This window comes from Anser cygnoides, chromosome 27 (assembly GCF_040182565.1).
Source record: "Anser cygnoides isolate HZ-2024a breed goose chromosome 27, Taihu_goose_T2T_genome, whole genome shotgun sequence".
In the NCBI taxonomy this organism is placed as follows: Eukaryota; Metazoa; Chordata; class Aves; order Anseriformes; family Anatidae; genus Anser; species Anser cygnoides.
Window position 1 is genome coordinate 3,244,305 of NC_089899.1, and position 20,772 is coordinate 3,265,076.

At 69.6% G+C, this 20,772-nt stretch overlaps 1 protein-coding gene across 4 annotated transcripts; it reads left to right on the forward strand.

Annotated features, from left to right (window-relative positions):
- Window positions 1–382: 382 nt before the first annotated feature.
- SEMA6B (semaphorin 6B) lies at window positions 383–20,705 on the forward strand. Of its 4 annotated transcripts, XM_066983835.1 has the most exons (18): window positions 9,955–10,139; window positions 12,985–13,131; window positions 13,371–13,500; window positions 13,760–13,820; window positions 13,932–13,994; window positions 14,399–14,500; window positions 14,907–14,997; window positions 15,074–15,193; window positions 15,293–15,381; window positions 15,489–15,706; window positions 15,801–15,932; window positions 16,197–16,346; window positions 17,078–17,272; window positions 17,989–18,129; window positions 18,319–18,396; window positions 18,603–18,661; window positions 18,745–18,944; window positions 19,035–20,705. In XM_066983835.1, exons 2-18 carry the CDS (start codon window positions 13,020–13,022, stop codon window positions 19,725–19,727), a joined length of 2,634 nt encoding a protein of 877 aa, XP_066839936.1. In that variant the 5' UTR covers window positions 9,955–10,139; window positions 12,985–13,019; the 3' UTR covers window positions 19,728–20,705. The 4 variants fall into 4 exon arrangements, with proteins under 4 accessions (XP_066839934.1, XP_066839935.1, XP_066839936.1 ...); XM_066983833.1 differs by lacking the exon at window positions 9,955–10,139 and adding an exon at window positions 383–506 and having other exon boundaries at window positions 18,745–20,705; XM_066983834.1 differs by lacking the exon at window positions 9,955–10,139 and adding an exon at window positions 8,367–8,436 and having other exon boundaries at window positions 18,745–20,705.
- Window positions 20,706–20,772: the final 67 nt, after the last annotated feature.

A 20,772-nucleotide genomic window follows, 5' to 3' on the forward strand; every position in this document is an offset into this window, starting at 1 on the left:
CCCTCTGAGTGGGGGGGGTCTCGGTGCAGGAAAGGGGGGAGCCCTTTTGCGGGGGGGGGGTGAAGGAGGACACGAGTGGGTCAGGGAGCCGGGGGGGGCCCCCAGCACCCCCCCAGTGCCGAGCTGGCTGCACCGGCACAGGCTGGGGGGGGGGGGGTGGGGGGGGGGGGGGGGGGGGGGCGCTGCCCCCTCCTCCCCTCTCCAAAACGGGGACCGGGGGCAGGGCAAGGCTGAGGGGGGGGGGCACGGCCGGAGCCTCCCCCCCCCCCCCCCCCCCTTTTTGCCTCCCCCCCCCCCCCCCCCCCCGCTCCGTTCTCGGCCCCGCCCCGCCCGGTGGCCCCGGCGCCTCCCGCCGCGGCGGCGCGCACGGAGCGGGGCCGAGCCGAGCCGAGCCGCGCTGCCGGCGGGCGCAGGTGCGCGGTGCCCCCCCCCCCCCAAAGCCCTGCCACCCCCCCCCCCGCCTCCCGGAGCCCCCCCTCCAAACCTCCAGGCCCCGGGGGTTCAAGGTAAGAACGCGGCCGGTGCCCCCCCCCCCCCACCTTTTCCTTCCCTCCCCCCCCCCCCCGGTGATGCGGTCCCCCCCCCAAATCTCAGCCGTTCTCTCCCGGTTTTTACCCGTGCCCCCCCCCCCACCCCAAAAAGGAACCGGGGTGAAGTTTCGCCCCCCCCCCCCCCCCCCACCTTCCATCCGTAGGGGGCTGCCGGGGTGGGGAGGGGGGCTGCGGCTCTCCGCGGGGTGCGAGGGTGGGGGACGAAAAAATTAAAAAAAAGGGGAAAAATTTAAAAAAAAAAAAAGGAAAATGTCCCCCCCCCCCCCCCCCCCGGCGGCCCTCCCCCCCCCCCCCGCCCGGCTGCTGCTGCTGCTGCTGCTGCATTGGGAAGCGGCGCTTTTGTTAGCGGCTCCCCGGGCGGAGCAGGCGGAACCTTGAAGGGTCACGGGCTGCAGGGACCCCCCCGGCCCCCCCCCCCCCGCCCCCTGCCCGCACCCCGGCCCTCCCCCGGCCCCCGCTCCCCCCCCCGCCCCCCCAACCCGCTCCCCTCCTGCCCCTCCCTGCCCCTTCCCTCCCGCACCGCGGTGCCCCCCCCCCCCCCCCTTTGCCCTCCCCTCCCCGATCCTTGGCACCTCCATCCTGCAGCCCCCCCCCACCTCCAGCGCCCCCCCCCCCCGCACCTCAATCCCCCCCCCCACCTCCTCGGCTCCCCCCCAGCATCCCCATCCCGCACCCCCCCCATCTCCTCCCGTCACCCCCTCCCTGCACCCTGGTCCCCCGAGACCCCCCCCAGCCCAACACCCCCATGCCCCCCCCCCCGCACCCTGGAGCCCCCCCCCCCCAGCACCCCAATACCGCACCCATCCAGCACCCAGCTCCCAACCCCCCCTCCCCAGCCCACCTCAGCACCCCCGTCCCGCATCCTGACCGCCCCCCCCCCGGGATACAGAGAGGTGCTGAGCTGGGGGGGGGGCAGCCCCCACCCTCGGGCTGGCACGATGGAGAAAAGACGGAATTGGGGGGGGCGGGGGGGGGGCTCCCTGCTTCATCGGGCTCCGTTTTGCCTCCGCCGCCTCTTTGGGAAGCAGCCAGGGTTTGTGGTGCTGGGGGGGGGGGCCAGGAATGAAAGGGGGGGGGGGGCTGGTGTGTGCCCCCCCCATGCAGCTTTAGCTGGGTTGGGGCTGCAATGGGGGATGGGGGGGGGCATGGCCAGTGCAGCCTCCAAAGGGTGGAGGGGGGCAGCGAGGGCTCGGAGTGGGGGGGCAGCAGTAGGGGACCCCCCCCCCCAAAAGAGCCCCACGGGGCTGGAGATGGTGGAGCCCCCCCAAAGGGGGGGGGCGGGGGGGGCTGCCTGGCTCTGTCTCGCCGCGGCCATAACTTTTCCTCCCTATTCCTGTGAGGTTTCGGGGGGGGGGGCACCCTGCAGAATTGGGGCACCCCCTGTGTGAGCTGCTGGGGGGGGCTGGCACCCCCCAGCTGCAGGACACGGCCAGGGACCCTCACGCAGGGGGTGTCAGTGGGTCTAGCGGGGGGGCTGTCAGCCCCTTCGGGGCTCAGCACCACGGTGCTGATGTTGGGGGGGGGGATACGTAACCCCAAAATAATATGGGGGGGGGAAGCCTGGTCCAAATCCTGCTCTGTCACCCTGAGCACCCCGAGCACCCCCCCCCCCCCGCAACGTGGCCTCCTTCACTCCCCCGTCGCCCAGGTCAGTTGGGGTGGGGGGCCCTGAGCACCATCCTGCCCAGCCCTCGGCCCCACCAGCACCCTTGGGTGCCCCCATACGGGGCGGGGGGGGGGCAGCGGGGACCTGGCCCTGCTCGGGGTGCTGGGGGCAGCCCCCCCCCAGGGTGCGGAGCAGCGGGGCCGAGCCGTGCCGGCGCCTCGGGGTGACCTTGGGTGAGCGCCGCCGGCCCCGGCCTGCCTCAGTTTCCCCTCAGCCAGCAGGCTGGGAGCAGCCAGCCATGGGGGGGGGTACAAAGAGGAGCCCCCCCCGCATGGAGCCGGGTGCTGCACAGCTGCTGTGTGCCCGGGGACCTGCTGCATCCCCCTGGGGAAAGCCAAGGGGAGGTCCCCCCCCCGCCACCTGCCTCCTGGCAGCTTGGGGAGATGGGGACAAAGGTGGCACCGCCGTGTGCCCCCCCCTTTCCTTCCCCTCCCCCCCCCCCCCCCACTTAATGGCAGCCCATCCGGCCCCAGCGCCTTCGCCCCAGCCCCGTTTGGGTCCAGGTCGGCCCCTTGGGTGCCCGGCTGCTGTGGGGCCGGATCCTGCTGGGGGGAGGCACTGGGGGGGTGCTCCGAGGCCATCCCGTCCCCCCCCCCCCGCTGTCCCGCCGCGAAAGGGCTGTGCTGGCAGCCGGGGTGCTCGGCGGCAGCGCCCGCTGTCCTCGCCTGCGATTTTAGCCAAAATTTAGGGCCTGAACTGGTGACACTAGAGGGCAGCTCCCGGCTCTGCGCGCAGCCAGGCGGCGCAGGATCCGGCCCCGGGTGCAAGCCGAGCCCCCCCCCCGGCGTTTCTGTTCCGCCCCCCCCTCGGGGCCGTGCTGGCAGGTGCCCGCGTCCCTCTGCGGTGCCCGGGGCCAGATCCGGGGGGTGCTGAGCCCCGCATGTAGGGCTGCGGTTAGCGATGCGTCCCCGGTGCCGCCAGGAGCCCCTTTTTGCGGCGTTCCCGGGGTGACACGGGAACTGGGTCACCGCTGGCACCGGGGCACGTGGCTGTATTTGGGAGGTATTTGGGATTTGGGAGGGAGGGGGACACGGCGGGCTGGGGGGGGTGTCCAGAACGTCCCTCTTGGGCAGGGGCTTTGGGATCGGGGGCAGCACGGCCCCTTCCCGGAGCGCGAGGACCTGCTTGCGAAGCCGTTTGGGCTCCGCGTTGCCGTTCCCATAAACAAAGGGAAATGGCCCCAATCCCAGCCCCGGCGGCTCAGCGGCTCGCCCCGAAGCCGGTGCCGTGCGCGGGTGTGCACACGTGTGGGTGTGCGCACACGCCGGTTCCCCGCTGCGGGGCCGGAGGGACTGGTGCTCTCTGGAGTCCGGGAAGGTTTCGGGGCCCCCTCCGGCCCTGCCAGGAGCCCCCCCTTGGCTGGAAGTCACAGTGCGGGTGGCGATGCGCACACCCGGGTGCCGCCGTCCCCCTCGCGCGCCCGGGTGTCACCGCGCACGCCTGGGTGTCACCGTCCCCCTCGCACGCCCCCTCGGCCCTCGCGCCGCTTCGGCAGCAGCAGCAGCACGAGCCACGTGATAGCTCGGCTCCCAGTTAGACCAGTGCGTCCTGAGATCCTCCGCACCGGTAGCACCGGCTGTGCCATACCGGTGCCGGGGGGGCGGGGGGGGGGTCCTCAGCGACCCCCTCTCCCTCCCCAGCTGCAAGAGCCGCGCCTGCCCGCCATGCTCGCCGCGTCCCGGGGCTCGCCGCAGCTCCGCGCTGCAGCACCGGACTCGCCTCGTGTCCTTAGCCAAGCCCGAGGATTTTTAATTAAACCTGCCGGTCTGGACGCGATTTAATTTTTCAGCGGGCTGAGCTGTGTGCGCCGTGGGGAGCAGCCGGGGCCGGGGGGGTTGGGGGGGGGCCTTGGGGCACGTCTCCCACATGGGGGCTGCTCTCAGGGTCCCTTTTGGTGAGGTTCTCCCGCGGAGCGTGGCGATGCCGGGGGGGCTCCGGCTTTCCACCGGCCCCTCGCGGCCTGGAGGCACAGGATGGTGCTGAGACCCCCCCAGGCAGCCCCGGCATGGAGGGGGGGCGTCTTTTGGGGTCTTCCTGCTCGTCCTTGCCGTCCCCCCCCCACCCCGCCGGCTGTGGAGCGTGGCCACGGCTCGGAGCGAGGTCCCGGTTCCCTCAGCGAAGGCGGGAGGGAGAGGGAGAAGGATCGTCTGGAGCGCAGGAGCCTCCCAGCGGGGCTGGGTTGTGCTAACAGGATTTTTACTCCCTATTTAATTACAATTTTGTCAAATTAAGGAAAAAAAAAAAAAAAAAAGGAGGGAAAAAAAAAAAAAAAGATCCCTCTCGTCTCTTTGTGCCGTTCCCGCGAGCGGCAGCCGGTTAATTAAACAGCAGGCGGCGGTGGCTGCCGAAGCCACCGGTCCCCAGAGGAGCTCCCGGGGGACCCCGGTGGCAGGGCCGAGGGCCCGGCCGCCCCAGCTCAGTCCCAGTTCCTCCCAGTTCTTCCCAGTGTGGGGCGGAGGCCCTTGGCTGTCTGGCAGCGAGGCCGGCCGTGGCTGCGGAGGCAGCGTGCTGATGCGCCGTGGCTAATCCCCGGCTCTTCCCCGTGTAATCCTGCCCGCGGGGATAATCCCATCAAACCCCGCAGCACCGCGGCCGAGCTCGGCACAGGGTGCTCCTCTCCGTCCCCTGGCGCTGGGTTTGGTGCCTTGGGGGGGGGGACACCAGCCCACGCCGTGAGGTGTCCCCATGGGGGTGACACAGAGCTGTGAATGCCCGCGGGGCGTTTGGGTGCCAAGTGGGGAAACTGAGGCACAGAGCAGGGGTGGCGCAGCTGGGACCGGACTGGGGAGGTGGCCGCCGCCATCCCACCCGGCCTGCGGTGCCAAAACCAAGGTGAAGGAGGAGGGAGGGACGGGCAGAGGCACCGGCTGCTCCCGGGGCGGGCGAGCACCCACGCGCCCTCGGTGAGGTTTGATTATCGGCCCCATTCATCACCTCCCTCCCGCCGGGGGGACGTCGAGATAAAGTGCCAGTAAATTAGGAAGCGTTCAGAAGGTGGTTTGGGAGGCCGGGAGCCAGGAAGCGTCCCCGCCTGTGCGCCCGCAGCCCCTGCGCCGCGAGGGGCCGGATCCTGCCCGGCTCGGCATGGCGTCGGCAGCAGGTAGCGAGCGCGGAGCTGCAAATAACCCCGGCAGCTGCCCCGGCACCTGCTGCGCCGTATCCTTCATTTCACCTTTCCGGGAGTTAGCTTGCGTGGCGTGAGGTCAGTGCTGCGAATAGCCCCCGCGCCGCGCCGTGGGGGCAGGCACCCACCCCCGGGCAGCCCCCCCCCCAGCCCCAGCGAGCCCCCAGGTCCCCAGCCTGGGGCCGGGTGCGCGGTGGCCGGGGACGGTTCCTACGGGTGCTGCCTGGCCCCCTGTGCCCCCCCGGGACCGGCGTGCTCGTGCCCACGCTGCGGCCCTCGCCTCGTGCACGGCCCCCGTGGCTTGCACGTGCTTGTGCGCACACATGCGTGGCAGCCCTGCACACCCTCGTGCCAGCCGTTTGTGCCAACACGCGCACCCCCACGTGCACAACGGGCACCCGCACACCCGTGCACACACGCCGGCGCTGCGTGCACGCCCGCATTCCTGTGCACGCAGCGCACGAGCTCCCTGCCTTGCACGCTCACACAGCAGCCGCAGCGTGCGCAAGCTGACACCGGTGCGCCCGTGCCAACCCGGTGCACGTGCACCGACACACGCAGGCAACCTGGTGCCAGCCTGTGCCGACACCTGTGCACACGCGTGTGCCCACACCAACACCTGCACGTGCGTGTGCACCCGTGGCAGCCGGCGCACACGCTGGCACCGGTGCACGCACGGCAGGCACCCGGTGCCCACGGACCCCGGCGCCACCGAGCCTCCTGTGCCCGTTCCCTCCCCGGCCCTTTGAAATCCTCCTCAAAGGCTCCCTCTGCCTTTGAACAGTTCCTCCCCCGGAAGCGCGAATCAATAATCTTTTTTTTTTTTTTTTTTTTTTTCCCTCCTTGCTGCCGCTCCTGGGCCCTTAGCAACGCATCTGCCTCGCCGTGTGCATCTGCTCGGCCCTCTGGGGGGAACACCCGGGGGTCCCCGTGTCCCGTGGTGGTGGCTCGGGGAGCCTTTGTCACCTTCCCGGCCGGGAGGGGGCTTTGCGGTGCTGGTGGTGGCACTGGGGGGGGAACACGCGGGGCTGGCACGGGGGCTGAGTTGTGCACGGAGGAGGGATGTGAACGCGGCCCCCCAGCTCCCGCAGCCCCCCCTGCCCACAGGCGTGAGGGTGGTGGTGGCACCGGTGAGGGTGGGCGCAGGGGGTGGTGGCACCGGGTGGCGGTGGCACTGGTGGAGGTGTCCCCAAGGCCACTTCAGTTCGGGGCGAGGACCCCTGGGGGTCCCGGCCCAGTCCCAGGCGCCGCAGCCAGGAGGGAGCCGAGCGCCGGCCTGTGCCACGGGGACAATTTGGGGACAGTGGCAGAGCACAGAGCGATTTCGGGGGCAGCGAGGCAACACCTGACCTTCCGGCGAGGCAGCGGGCGCGGAGGCGGAGGCGCGGGGGGCGCGACTGCGAACAATGGCCCTTTGTTCCCCGCCAGCATCCCGCGGCCCCCTCTCCGGTGCCCGCGCCGCCCGGCTCCAGCGTGCCCCAAAGCATGGCCGGGGAGCAGGGGGGGTCGTGGCTCCGGGGGGGGTCGTGGCTCTGGGGGGGCCCCGAGTGGTCCCCAGCCGGAGCTGTGCTGCGCCACGCCATGGGGCAGGGGGGCGAACGGAGCACCGGGGCAGCCCCTTCCCGAAATTTGGGTGCTGCTCCCCCGGCAGAGCTCAGCCCGCAGCGCACCCAGAAGGTGCCTGGCTTGGAGCGGGGAGTGGGGGGGCACAAAGTGGGTGCCCGGGGGGCTGCCGTCACCTCGGGGACACGCGTGGTCCCCGGGGCTGCGAAGCCCCTGCACCCGCCCGCAGCCCTGGCTTCTCTCCGTCGGTCCCGCCGCGTGCCTTCGCGGAGCACGGCGGATATTTTCATCTTCTTTAACTACAAATAAGTTTTCTGAAGCGTAGAAATTTCAAATCAAGGCGCTGGTGCCTGGCCTTGGAGCAATTAAAGGTAACATTTTCCCAAAGAGAGCGAGGCAGCCGAGCGCGTCCCGGCGTGGAGGAGACGCGGGGGAGGCTAAAGAGGAAATAAAAACAACACCACCAAATAAACTTTTATTAGGGCTCAAAAAACGAGGAGGCTGATGGGCCTCCTCCGGCCCGCCTGGCTCCCCGTGCCGGGTTCCTGGGACCCGTGGGCTTGTGATTGGAAAGTTGTTTCCCCAAAACTGGGGTGACGTCGGCTGCTTTCTTTTGTCGGGATGCTTCTAAACGTTGTTTTACGCCGACCTCGTGCCGCGGGGGGGCTTTTAATGCTGGGTCTGCACGGGGTTGTTGTTGTAGGGTGCCCACCTGGAGCTGGGTTTAACCACGGGTTTGTTATTGTAGGGTGCCGGTTTGTTGTCGTGGGGTCCCCACCTGGAGCGGAGTTTGGGGTGGGGGGGTTGTTATTGTAGGGTGCCCCCTTGGAGCTGGGTTTTGTTATTGTAGGGTGCCCCCTTGGAGCTGGGTTTAAGCACACGTTTGTTATTGTAGGGTGCCCCCCACAATAGGGGACAAGCAGGGGGTTGTGTGGCTTTGGGGACGGGGGGGCAGTGGCTGTGCCCAGAGGGGCGCGGGGAGGCGAGGTGCCCTGGGGACCGGTGGCACTGGGGGGGGGGGGGGGGACACACGCAGCCCCAGCACCCCGGGTGCCCGTCCCACCACCCATCCTGTGCCCACCCCAGGGGTTATTTTTGCCTCCTTGGTAGGAAACCGTCCTTAATATGCAGATGAGGGGGATTCGATATGCAAATTAAATATTTTAATATGCAAATCAAGCCCACCCATATGGGTGGCACCCTCATGTACCCCCCCTGTGCACCCAAGGTGGGTGATGAGTCTGGGGGGGGGGGGGGGACTGGAACAGGAATGATACTTGGGGGTGATGGGGGGTGGTGGGGACAAAGCCCCCCCAGGGGACCAGGGGGTCCCTGCCACCCCCAGAGCTCAAAGCCTGGGTCCTGGGGGGGGGCTCATGGCGGGGGGGGGGCAGTGAGGGGTGCTGCGGGGGGGGCCGGGGGGCTATAAACGGCAGCTGTAAGCGGAGCCGGTAACCGGAGCGCGAGGCCGGGGGGGGGCCCGCCGGGAGCAGCGGGGACATCTGAGCCGGCGGCGCCGCGGAAGCGCCAAGGTAAAGGGGGGGGTGCTGTCACCGTGTCCCCCCCCCAGCCGATGGCCTCGTGTCCCCGTCACCAGCACGGGGCACCCTGTTGATGGCGGGGGGATGCGGGGCAAGGGGGGCCCCATCCTCTTGGCATCCCCTTGGGTGCTGGAGGTGCCAAATGCCTGCAGCCCCCCCCCGGGTGGCGTTGCCTGGGGGGGGGCGTGTGGCAGGGGCTGGGGACGGTGCCAGGTGGCCGGGGTGACATTTGCTCCGTCCCCGCCGCGGGGACAGCTGCTTCCTGGCCCTGCCATCTGAACCGTCCCCGGACAGCGGGGCCGACCCCGGGCGGAACGGAAACCTGGGGGGGGGGGGTGGGCTTTGTGTCCCCCCCCACCCACCCCACACCCCGGGGAGCCGGCCGTCCCGGCTGGGTGGCAGCAGCAGCTGGGCTGGGGGCTTCCCGAGCCCCTTTTTTTTTTTTTTGGGGGGGGGGGGATGACCCCAAAACCTTCCATTTGGGGTGACCCCAAAACCCTGCGTGGGGCTGCCCCAACCCCATAGCCACGGGGGTCCCAAAAACGTGCCGGGGGACAGGTACCAGCGGGGAGGGGGGGGGACGTGTGGCCGTTTCTGGGTGGGCTGCAGCGGGGCCTGGGCCAGGTTTGGGTTTTTTCAGAGTCTCCTTGTGCTGCTTATTAGGGCCTCATTAACATACCTAATTGCCTCCTCTCCGGCGATTTGGGCTGATTGCTCATTGGCATTACCCTGCCCACCGCACAAAATCCCGCCTTATCCCTATTAAAAGGGAAGCCCCCCCCCCCCCCCTCCATGGGGTTTTTTTGGATAACGTCGCCGGCCGGCTCCTAACGAACCCGTTGATCCCTGGCCGATCGATTTGGGGCGTGCGGGGCCGCCACCCCCATTTTTTATGCAGAAAGTTGCATTTTAAGGGCCGAAACGCGTTTCAGAGCCGGGCTCCCCGCCTTTTTTTTTTTTTTAACGGTTTTATATTTGAAAAAAAAAATATAAAAAAGGAGAAAAATCTCAGCTCCCGGGGACCGCTGGAAATCGGACGAGACGAAATAAACTCCGCGCCCCGCTCCCGGTGTAGGTGGCGAGGGGATAAAGGAGCCTGGCTGGTTTTGGGGGGGGGGGGACAGCCTCGTCACCGCCGCCACCATGCCGCTGGGGAGGCCGCGGGGGCGGGGGGGTGACCCCATTGTGGGCACCCCCGTGTCCCCCCCGGTCCTCTCGGCGTCCCGTGTCACCGTTCCCTGCCACCGCGGTTGGCGGTGGCACCGCGGCGAGGGGAGGCCGCGGCACCGTGGGGGGGTCCGGGGGAGGCCAGCCCCCGCCTCGAAGCCGTCCCAGCCGCGGTGACAGCTGCCGTGGGGCCGGCTCCGGTTACGGTGACATCAGCCCTACCTTGCCACCTGGCGCGGCCGGGGGGCGCGGGGGGCGCGGGGGGCACGGGGCCCGTTCCCCCCGGGGGTCCCGGTGGAGCAGGGTGTGTGTGGGGGGGGGGGGCGACACGCGCGTGCGACAGCTGAGCGGCTGTGCCGAGGGGACGCCGGAGTCCCCCAGCGTCCTGGGGGCTGCCGAGGGGGGGGGGACACCGCCCCAGCACCCCCCCCCCCCGGGACCCAGGCAGCCGAGCCGCCCGCTGCAAGTGGCCGGCGCAGCGGGGCCGGCGGCGGCCGTGCCGTAGGGCCAGCGGCGGCGGAGCTCAGGTGGGCAGAGCGGGGGTGCCGGGGGGGGGGGGGGGGGGGCAGGAGTGGGAGTTGTGCCCAGGTGACGTTGGGGGGGGGGTCCCATCCCCAGGAGGGAAGGGGGCGGCACAAGTCCCCCCCCCCCCAGCAGCCACCGAAGGGTTGCAGAGGATCGGGGCTGTCCCCAAAGGGAGGGCCCCAGGGAAGCGCAGATGCATTTTTTTGGGGGGGGGGGGGGGGACAAAACTGCAGGGCTGTGCCTCATCCTGTGTTGGGGGGGGGGGGTGATACAGGGCAGGGGGGAGAGATGAGACGAGCGGCTGTGTCCCCCCCCCCCATCCCAAGGCCGTGGGTGCAGACGGTCAGTGTCTGATGGGGAAACTGAGGCACGGAGCAGGGGATGTGCCCGGGAGGTGGCACGGCTGTGTGCCTGCCTGTCGCGCCCCCCCCCCCCCAAAAAAAAAACCAGCACGGGCATGGCCCCCTCCCACTTATCCCAAACACACAGACCCCGACCCCACTGGGACCCCCCCCTGCCCGGGGGGCACTGCTGCCCTTGCCGCTCGCTGCCTCAGTTTCCCCATGGTGGCCGTCCCTGAACAGGGGGGCCCTGTTCGCCGCCGCCCCCCCCTCTCTTCTTGTCCCCCCCCAGCCGCTGGCTTTTCTTCCCCCACACAATCGGAGCCATTTATGCCGCCGGAGGCTCAGGTTTCCCCGGCCTCGCCGGCCTCCCGCTCCCCGGCACCGCCGAGCCGCGGGACGGTGACACCGGAGCCCCCGGCTGGGGTTACGGCACCCCGGGGTGACGGCGCGGCCTCCCGGGGGGTCCCGCACCCCAAATCCCACCGGGAGAGGGGGTTGTGCGGGGAGGGGAGGCCGTGGGCAGAGCAGGAGGGGATTCTCGGGTGGCTGATATGGGGCTGAGCCCTTCCCTCGTCGCGAGGCGACTTCGCTCCCTTTTAGGGCTCCCTTTTAGGGCTCCCCTTGTCCTCTGGCCACCAGCAGGACCTCGTGGGGATGCTTCGGTGTGGAGATTTGTGCCCCGTTGGGAGATTTGGTTGGAACTGGAGATTTCCGTGAGGTTTGGTTGGAACTGGTCTGGGAGTTACCGCAATCTGGAGGTTGCTGCCCCATTGTGAGATTTGCTTCGATTTGGAGATTTCCGTGAGGTTTGGTTGGAACTGGTCCGGGAGTTCCCGGGACACCCGCCCCTAGGACCCGCGTGTCACCCCCCTGGGGGCCCAAGGTCCCCAGGAGCACAAAAGGGCGGCTCGTTAGGGTAACGAGGCTGGAGGAGAGGTCCCAGGCTGCAGGTAAATGAAAAGCCCGCGCCAAGCTCTCCTGGGGGGGCCGTTGAGGGGGGAGGCCCGCAACTCCGCACAGGTGGTACAAGCCTCCAACGGCTGCCTGGGGAGATGGCACCGAGGCTTTAATTATCGCGATTAAATCGTTAATGGCTTTTTAAAAAATAGCCCAGGCACAAAAAAAATGAAAATAATAATAATAATAATTAATAAATTCCAGGCTGGTTGCCAAGGGGATGGGTCACCTGGTGGGGGCAGGACGCGGCCCCAGCAGGAACCTGCGCCTACCCCGTCCCTGGGGAGGGGACGCGTGGGGCTTCGGTTGTCCCCCCGCCCCCGAAAGCCATCGGGGGGGTGAGCAGGGCTGTGACACCACGGGGATGGGGTCTGGTGTCCCCGGGGGCTGTGACGCCGTGGGGTCGGGATCAGCGTGTCCCCGAGGCGGTGACACCGGGGTCGGGTCCTGCCCGGGGGCTGTGGCACAGCGGGGTCGGGGTCGGGGGTGCCCGGGGACCGTGACACCGCAGAGGGGAGCGGGTGGAGCCGGGTGGCCCAGGCGTCGTGTCCCCTGGCCCTGTACAATGTCACCCCCCCCCCTTGCTCCCCGCAGCGAGAGGAGGGCGACGGTTCGATTTAACCCGCTCTGCCTGGATTGCTAATCAATTAAATCACTGCCTGGCTGTTAATTACCCGGCCCGGCCCCGGGCCCCTCTGCCCCACGCGGTGCCACCCGCGGGCGCGCAGCGGGGACGGGGGAGGCGGGATGGGGCTGGTGGCCCCAAAGGGGACGGCGGCAGCGGTGGCTTTGGGGGGGGCGGTGGGGGCTGGCTCCTGCCTTCCCATTGATCCCCCGAGCCTCCTGAGCGGGTTTCGGATGGCGGCTGTAGGGCTGCGATGGGGAAACCGCTCCCTGGCTTCCCCCACGTCCCTATTTGTGGGGTGGCTGCGCTCCCTGTGTCCCCCCGTCCCCATGTCCCCCCGTCCCCATGTCCCCATGGACCCCATGTCCCCCATCCCCATGTCCCCTTGTTCCCGTGTCCCCATGTCCCCAGGCTCCGGCCGTGCACAGGATTATTTCCCCCCCCCCCATACGGGTTTGTGGCTGTGAGGTGCCCCAAGAACCCCGCTCCCGTCCCGCAGGACACCCGCAGCCCAGTTTGGGCCCAGTAGCCCCAGTGCGGAGCTGCGCAGGCGCTGGGAGCGCCTCGGGGAGGGAGCGGGGGCGTGGGGGCCGCTTTTCCCAGCATATTTGAAATTCTTCAGCCGGGGAAGGAACTCGCTTCCCCCTCGCAAATCCCAGACACGTCCCCCGGCCCTGCGCCCCTCGCTGGCCCCCCACGGCTGGCACCGCACCAGCGCCAGCATCCAGGACCCCCACCTCGAGCCAACCCCGCCCCCCCCCCCAAATTCCCAACACCGGGGGCACCCCATGAGGGTGCCGGCTCTCCGATGGGTTTGGGGTGCGGGTGCCGCGATGGGGGGACCCGTGGGGCTCAGCAGCACGTCCCGGAGGGGGGACGCCGAGTGCTGTCCCCCCCCCACAACCTGTCCCCTGCCCGCAGGTGCGGCGGGCGCCCTCCCGCGCCGGGGGGAGACCATGCGGCCCCCCCGCGCCCCCCTGGTCCTGCTGCTCCTGCTGGCAGCCGAGAGGACGGCGCGTGGCACCTTCCCCGAGGAGCCCGGCCCCATCACCGTGGCCCCCGAGGACTGTGAGTGCCTGCGGGGGACACCCCATGGCAGGGTGGGGGGCTCAGGGTGCCGCACACTGGGGGGGGGGGGGGACGGGACACGGCGTGGAGAGGGGTCGGGGATGGGGTGGTGGGTTTTGGGGTGCTCTGGGGACACCTGTGAATAGGGGAGGGCGGTCGTCCCGGCTGTGGGGATGGGGTGGCAGCGTGACGCCCCGTGTTGTGTGTGTGTGTGTGCCCCCCCCCCCGTGCCCCCCCAGATGTGAAGCACTACGCCGTGTTCGTGGGCCACGGGGCGAGCCGCCTGGCCGGCCCCGAGGGCGCTGGCACCGAGCGCCTCAACATCCAGCGCATCCTCAAGGTCAACCGGACCCTCTTCATCGGGGACAGGTGGGGAACGGGGGGGGCACAAAGCTTCCCCGAGGGGCCGGGGGGGGGCACCTGACACCTCCCTGCAGCCCCCTTTGCTCAGCAGGGACCCCGTTACCTGCCCCCGGCACCCAAAATCCGCCCCAGCCTCGTGCCCTGCGGGTTGGACACCCCAATGGCACGGCCTGGGGGGGGGGCTCTGTGCTGTCCCCAGAGCCTGCAGCCCCCTGGGGTGTCCCCGAGCCCCGCAGGGTGGTGACACCCATGCCCCCCCCCCCAGGGACAACGTTTACCGCGTGAGCCTGGAGCCCGGCACGGCCAGCGAGATGCGCTACCACCGGGTAAGCGCCGAGCCCCCGGGGGGCTTTGGGGAGGGGATGGGGACACCAGCAGGGGGGGGGCTTCACCCTGGCCCCACGCTGGATTTTCTCCCCCCCCCCCCCTTCCCGCAGAAGCTGACGTGGCAGTCGAACCAGCACGACATCAGCATCTGCCGGATGAAGGGGAAACACGAGGTACGGGGGGGTCCGTGCCCCGTGAGCCCCCCGTCGCCCTCCTGCACCCTGTGCCATGGGGGCAGAGCTCCCGGTGTCCTGTCCCCCGCCCCCGGTGTCACCCTCCGCCTCCCAGCTCCCTGCCAACGTTTGTGTCCGACGTGATTTATTGGACGCTTGTATAATTGGGTTTGTAATTAATTATTTCTGGCCCGCTGATCAGAACAGGCATAGCCCATAACCTGCAAGAAATCCAATTTCCAGGTCCTGTAAATGCCACGCGGGGCCGAACCCCCCCCCCCCCAGCCCAGCCCAAGACCCTCGCAGCGAGGGGGCTGTGGGGGGGGGGAGCCCCCCGGGGCTGGCTGTGGGGCTGGTGCCGGGGAGGGGGCGCGGAGGCTGACGGCCCCCTCTCGTCGGCACAGGCAGAGTGCCGAAACTTCATCAAGGTGCTGCTGGTGCGGAACGAGAGCCTGCTCTTCGTGTGCGGCACCAACGCCTTCAACCCCGTCTGCGCCAACTACAGCGTGAGTGTCCCCCCCCCCCCTGGGGCCACCTGGGGCTACCTGGGGGGGCCACCTGGGGCTACCTAGGGTCACCCGGGGCCACCTGGGGTCACTCTGGGCCACCTGGGGCCACCTGGGGCCCCCATGGCCGGGAGGCAGTGGAGGGCACACGCGTGGATGTGCCCGAGCTTGTGAGCACGGACGTGTGTGTCCTCGGGGTGCCACGTCCAGTTCTCGTGGGGGTGTCTTGCTCCCCGGGCTGGGGACACTGCCAGCCGGACCCCACTGTCCTGCACGGCCCCATGGTGGCCCTGTTCACGGCCCCATGGCCTTGTTCATGGCCCTGTGGTGGCCCTACTCATGGCCCTATGGCCCTGTTCACGGCCCCACGGTGGCCCCGCTCACGTCCCCATCTCGCCCGCTGCAGATGGACACGCTGGAGCCCGTCGGGGACAACATCAGCGGCATGGCGCGGTGTCCCTACGACCCCAAGCACGCCAACGTGGCGCTGTTCACAGGTCCGTCCCCCCGCTGCGTGCCATCCCCCTCCCCGCGCCCACCCCCGCGTCCCGCTCACGCCTCTGTCCCGCGCAGGGGGGATGCTCTTCACGGCCACGGTGACGGATTTCCTGGCCATCGATGCTGTCATCTACCGCAGCCTGGGGGACAGCCCGACCCTGCGCACCGTCAAGCACGACTCCAAGTGGTTCAAAGGTGTTTTGTGGAGCACGGTGCCAGGCAGCTCGGCGCGGCACCCGTCCCTGTCCCTTCTCGTCCCGTCCCGGAGCAGCCCTGACCCTGCTGTCCCCACAGAGCCCTACTTTGTGCACGCCGTGGAGTGGAGGAGCCACGTCTACTTCTTCTTCCGCGAGATCGCCATGGAGTTCAACTACCTGGAGAAGGTCGGAGAGGTCCCCGCGGTGACCCAGGGGGGCAGCTGGGGTGGGAACGGGGCCAAGGGGACTGTCCCCAGGGCCCGGTGCCAGGCGGTGACGGGCGTCCCTCGCAGGTGGTGGTGTCCCGAGTGGCTCGGGTGTGCAAGAACGACATGGGGGGCTCGCAGCGGGTGCTGGAGAAGCAGTGGACGTCCTTCCTCAAGGCCCGGCTCAACTGCTCCGTGCCGGGCGACTCGCACTTCTACTTCAACGTCATCCACGCCGTGACCGACATCCTGGAGCTGGACGGGCGCCCCGTGGTGCTCGCCGTCTTCTCCACGCCCACCAACAGGTCAGCTCCGAGCCGGGCTGGGAGCCCACCGCGCGCCCCCCGCGGGGACGTGGGGATGGCTCGGGGCGTTCACCCCGTGCCGGTGTCTCCCCAGCATCCCCGGCTCGGCCGTGTGCGCCTTCGACATGACCCAAGTGGCCGCCGTCTTCGAGGGACGCTTCCGGGAGCAGAAATCCCCCGAGTCCATCTGGACGCCGGTGCCCGAGGACATGGTGCCGAAGCCGCGGTGAGTGAGTGACCGCAGGGGACAGGGATGGGGACAGGAAAGGGACGTGGGGACGGAGGTGGGGACAGGGACGAGGACAGGAGTGGTCCTGAGGGCTGGTGCTGGCAGGGACAGTGGTGGGGATGGGGCCAGAGAAGGGGATGGCGCTGGGGACAGGGCTGGGAATGGGATGGGGACGGGGCTGGGAATGGGATGGGGACGGGGCTGGGGACAGGTGCCAGCCGTGCAGTGACGGCGCTGAGCCCCGGCGTGCCGTGGCGGCAGGCCCGGGTGCTGTGCGGCCCCGGGGATGCGCTACAACTCCTCCAGCACCTTCCCCGACGAGATCCTCACCTTCGTGAAGACGCACCCGCTGATGGACGAGGCGGTGCCGTCCCTGGGCAACGCGCCCTGGATCGTCCGCACCATGAGCCGGTGAGCTCCCGGCGGCAGGATCGGGCCCGGGGAGGCTCGGGGGGGGGCCCCCGGGGGGTGCCTGTGTACGTGTGGGGTGCTCACAGCCGTGTCCGCGTGCACGACTCACGCCGGTGCGCGGGAGCCGCCAGCGCCGCCCTTGCACACGCGCGGAGAGGCGCACAGGCGCATGCCAGCAGCGGGCGAGCACCAGGAGACCAGATAAATCTCATAAACTTTGCAGTTGAGATCGTCTCATCCTAATTAAATCTACCTTAATTGCTGCTTGACAGGGAATTAATCACGCGGTGCTCTCGGGCCTGCTGGCAGGGCAGGCAGGGCACGCACGGGGCTGGGGGCAGGCACGTGGGGCTGGGGACCGGCTGGGGTCCCGTGAGGGGTCACGGGGGGATCCCAGGTGGGATCTGGGCTGGAGACCCGCTGGGATTGGGGGAGGATCCAGGCAGGATCCTGAGTGGGTTTGGCCAGGATCTGAGTCAGGATCTGGACGGGATCTGCGCTGGGTCTGCCTGGTTCCTGGGCAGGATCCGGGCCAGGTCTGGCTGAGATCTGGACCGGTTTCCATTTGGGATCTCCACTGCCCCCCCACGCTCCCCGGTGGCTCCCGCTGCAGGCTAGCTGCAATCTGTCCATCCCCCGGGGGTCACAGCTCCCCCCCGCCTCAGTTTCCCCTCCCGAAAACTCGCGGGCTCCCCCCGGCCCCAGCGCCTCGCTCCACTCACGCTCTGCAGGTACCAGCTCCGCAAGATCGTGGTGGACAACGCGGCAGGGCCGTGGGGCAACCACACCGTGGTCTTCCTGGGCTCCAGCACGGGCACCGTCCTCAAGTTCCTCATCCATCCCAACGCCACCCGCAGCCCCGCGCCCGCGCCCCCCGGCAGCCAGAGCATCTTCCTGGAGGAGTTTGAGACCTACCAGCCGGGGAGGTAGGGGAGGTGGGCAGGTGGGCGGACGGACGGGTGGGCGGACGGACGGGTGGACGGACGGACGGGTGGGCGGATGGGTGGGTGGGTGGATGGATGGACGGACGGATGGATGAATGAATGGAAGGGTGGGTGGGTGGATGGATGGACGGATGGATGGGTGGAAGGGTGGGTGGACGGACAGATGGCTGGGTGGTTGAATGAGTGGGTGAGTGGGTGGGTGAGAATGGTGGATGGATGGAAGGATGGATGGATGGATGGTTGGGTGGGTGGGTGAGTGGGTGGGGGGATGGAGGGATGGGTGAGTGGGTGGGTGGACGGATGGATGGATGGATGGATGGTTTGGGTGGGTGGGTGGTTGGGTGGATAGTTGGGTGGGTAAGGGGAGGGCTGGGTGGATGGAGGGTGGTCGGATTGATGGGCGGGTGGGGGGGCTGATGGGGGGCTTGGATGGATGAGGTGGTCGTGGAGGGATTGACTGATGGCTGCAAGGTGAAATGGGAGCAGGAATGAGGTGGTTAAGGATGGATGGATGGACAGATGGATGGACGGACGGATGAAAGGAACAGGTCAGGAGGATAAGGGGGCTGGATGGGTGCGGGGGCAGAGGGATGGGTGTGTGGATGAGATGGGGCCCACGGGAGAGCTCCCCCCTCTGGACCAGCCCCCGCTGGGGAGCTGGCCTCTGCCCCACCAGCTGAGCTCTGCCCCATGCCCAGGTGTGGCCGGGACACAGAGGACGAGCGGCGGCTGCTGGGCCTGGAGCTGGACAAGGCGGCAGGGTCCCTGCTGCTGGCCTTCCCCCCGTGCGTGGCCAGGGTGCCCGTGGCCCGCTGCCAGCAGCACTCGGGCTGCATGAAGTGAGTGCGGGGAGGGGGGGGGCTGCTCTGACACCCCGTGAATTTGCCCCGTGCCAGGGTCTGGCTGGGAATGGGAGCACCGCCGGGGGAAACTGAGGCACGGCATGGTGCTGAGCGGGGTTCCTGGTGGGGGCCGGGGTGTCGCCCCCCTGTGCCGGGGGTGTTCCTGACCCGTCTGTTCCCTGCCAGGAACTGCCTTGGGAGCCGGGATCCCTACTGTGGCTGGACGCCCGAGGGCTCCTGCGTCTTCCTGGAGCCCAGCCCCAGGTAAAGGTGGGGGGACACGAGGGGAACGGGGGGGGCGTCTCAGGGGCTCCCCAGAGCCTGCGAAGCTTGAGCTGCATCAGCTCCACCAACTCCCCTAACATAACCCCAGCAAACAGCACCAGCTGAAGCAAGCTGCCAGCCCTCTGCCAGGCTGTTAGGGACTGACCCCCCCCCAAAATTTGTCATGTCACCCCCTTCCCCCACAGGACAGCTTTCGAGCAGGACATTGCCGGTGGCAGCACGTCGCACCTGGGCGAGTGCGAGGGTGAGTGTGGGGCAGGGATGGGGCTCGGGGACACGGGGGGATGCCGCAGCCGTCCCCTGATGCCCCCCCCCGCCATCACCAAGGGCTGGTGACCGAGAGCTTCGTGGACGAGCCGGACGGGCTGGTGTCGGTGAACCTGCTGGTGATCTCCTCCGTGGCCGCCTTCGTCATCGGCGCCGTCATCTCGGGCTTCAGCGTCTGCTGGTTCATCGGGCACCGGGACCGCAAGGAGCTGGCGCGGCGCAAGGACAAGGAGACCATCCTGGCACACAGCGAGTCGGTGGTGAGCGTCAGCCGGCTGGGCGAGCGGCGAGCGCGCGCGGGGCAGCCCGGCGCCCTGCTGGCCCCGCTCATGCCCAACGGCTGGCCCAAGGAGCTGGGCAAGGCGAGCCAACACGACCTGGACTCGGGCGTCCTGCCCACGCCGGAGCAGACCCCGCTGCAGCAGAAGCGCTGCCCCGGAACCCTCCAAAACTGCACCTGGGAGCAGAGCCACAACATCATCAACGCCGCGCTGCGGGACCCCGGCACCGCCGCCGCCGCCGCTGCCGGCCGGCTCCACGCCGGCCCCGGCCGCCCGGCCCGCGGCATGCCCCTCTCCTGCCACGCCATCCTGGTGGACCAGGAGCTGGAGGCCGAACTCAGCGACTCCTCGGGCGACGGGCACTGGGGCCGGGACCCCCCCGAGGGTCCCCGTGCCCGGCAGCACCCCCCCGCCGGCGCCCGCCGCCCGCCCCGCAGCTCCTACGGCGACTTCGCCGGCACGCCGCGCCCCAGCCCCGACCGCCGGCGCGTGGTTTCGGCGCCCGGCGGGGATGGGGGGGACTTTGCCGAGGGGCCGCCCTGGCACCCCGAGCAGCTGAACTTCAACGCCAACAACGGCACGGGCCGCCCCGGCGCCCACCTCAAGAGGAACCACACATTTAACAGCGGCGAAGCGCCGGCGGGCGGCTACGGGCGGCACGGCACGGCACCGCGGGCGCCTGGAGCGGGCCCCCCACGGGCGCTCACGGACCTGCACCACCTCCTGCGCTACGGCGTGGAGCGGACTCCCTCGGGCAAATAGGGCCCCGCTGCCCGTCCCGGCACCCACGGGCGCTGCCGCCGCTGCCGCCGTGGACGCTTTCCACCGCCACGCCACACCGCGGTCCCCCCCCAGTTCCCTGGGGACGGGGACAAGGTGGCCCAAGGGCAGGAGCGGCGGGCACGGGGAGGGCTGAGATGCTGCATGGGGGACGGGTGTGCCCGGGCAGGGTTTGGGGCCGTCCCCACCTGTCCCCACTGTCCCCGGCTGGCACGGGGCAGTGCCCTGTGCTCCGGCCGCTTTGCTCGGGCTCCGGGTGTCCGTCTGTCCCGTCCCCTCCCCAGGCTGGACCCAGGGACCGCTGCGCCCTGGGGGGGGATCCCTGGGAGGCAGCAGGATGGACACACGGACATGGGCGAAACTGAGGCAGAGCAAGGCTGTACCTCCGCACCCCCCCCGGAGACCCTCAGTCCGATATCAGCTGTGCCTGAGCACTCAGGGGGCTTGTGGGTGCTGCCAGCACCCTGGGGACACCCGGACAGGACAGCACCGAGCAGCCTCCTCCCCAGGTCCAAGCCCCCAGCTCCCCCCTCCTCAAAAGCACTGCTGGGGGCTGGGGCCCGGGGGGGGGGAACCCTGCTCTCACCGGGGCACGGGGGTCCCACTGACCCCACTCTCTGCTGGCAAAGGGTGCCCTTTCGGTGCCGTCCCTGCCCCAGCTGCAGGCAGGAGGGAGAGGGGGGACGAAAAGGGGTCAGGACCCCCCCCCCCGCCCCGGGACCGAGGCGGGTCAGCCCGGTGCTCCCCAGGGGGCTGCGCACAGGGGGCTGCGGGTGCTGCGTGCCCCGGCGGGAGGCCGGCCCGCAGCACTGCCCCATGCTGTAAATAGGGTGCCAGGGCACCGCGGGCACCCCGCCGCCCCGGGCCGGCCATGCATGCGACAGCGGTAACGTCTCTGTATAACCCCGGAGCCCCGCAATAAATTTCTGTTTACAAGAGGCGATTCCCTCCCCGCCGCCACCTCGGATGCTGCTTCTCCGCTCCGGGGGCTGCGGCCGGCCCCGTCCTACACTGGGGTGGCTCCGGG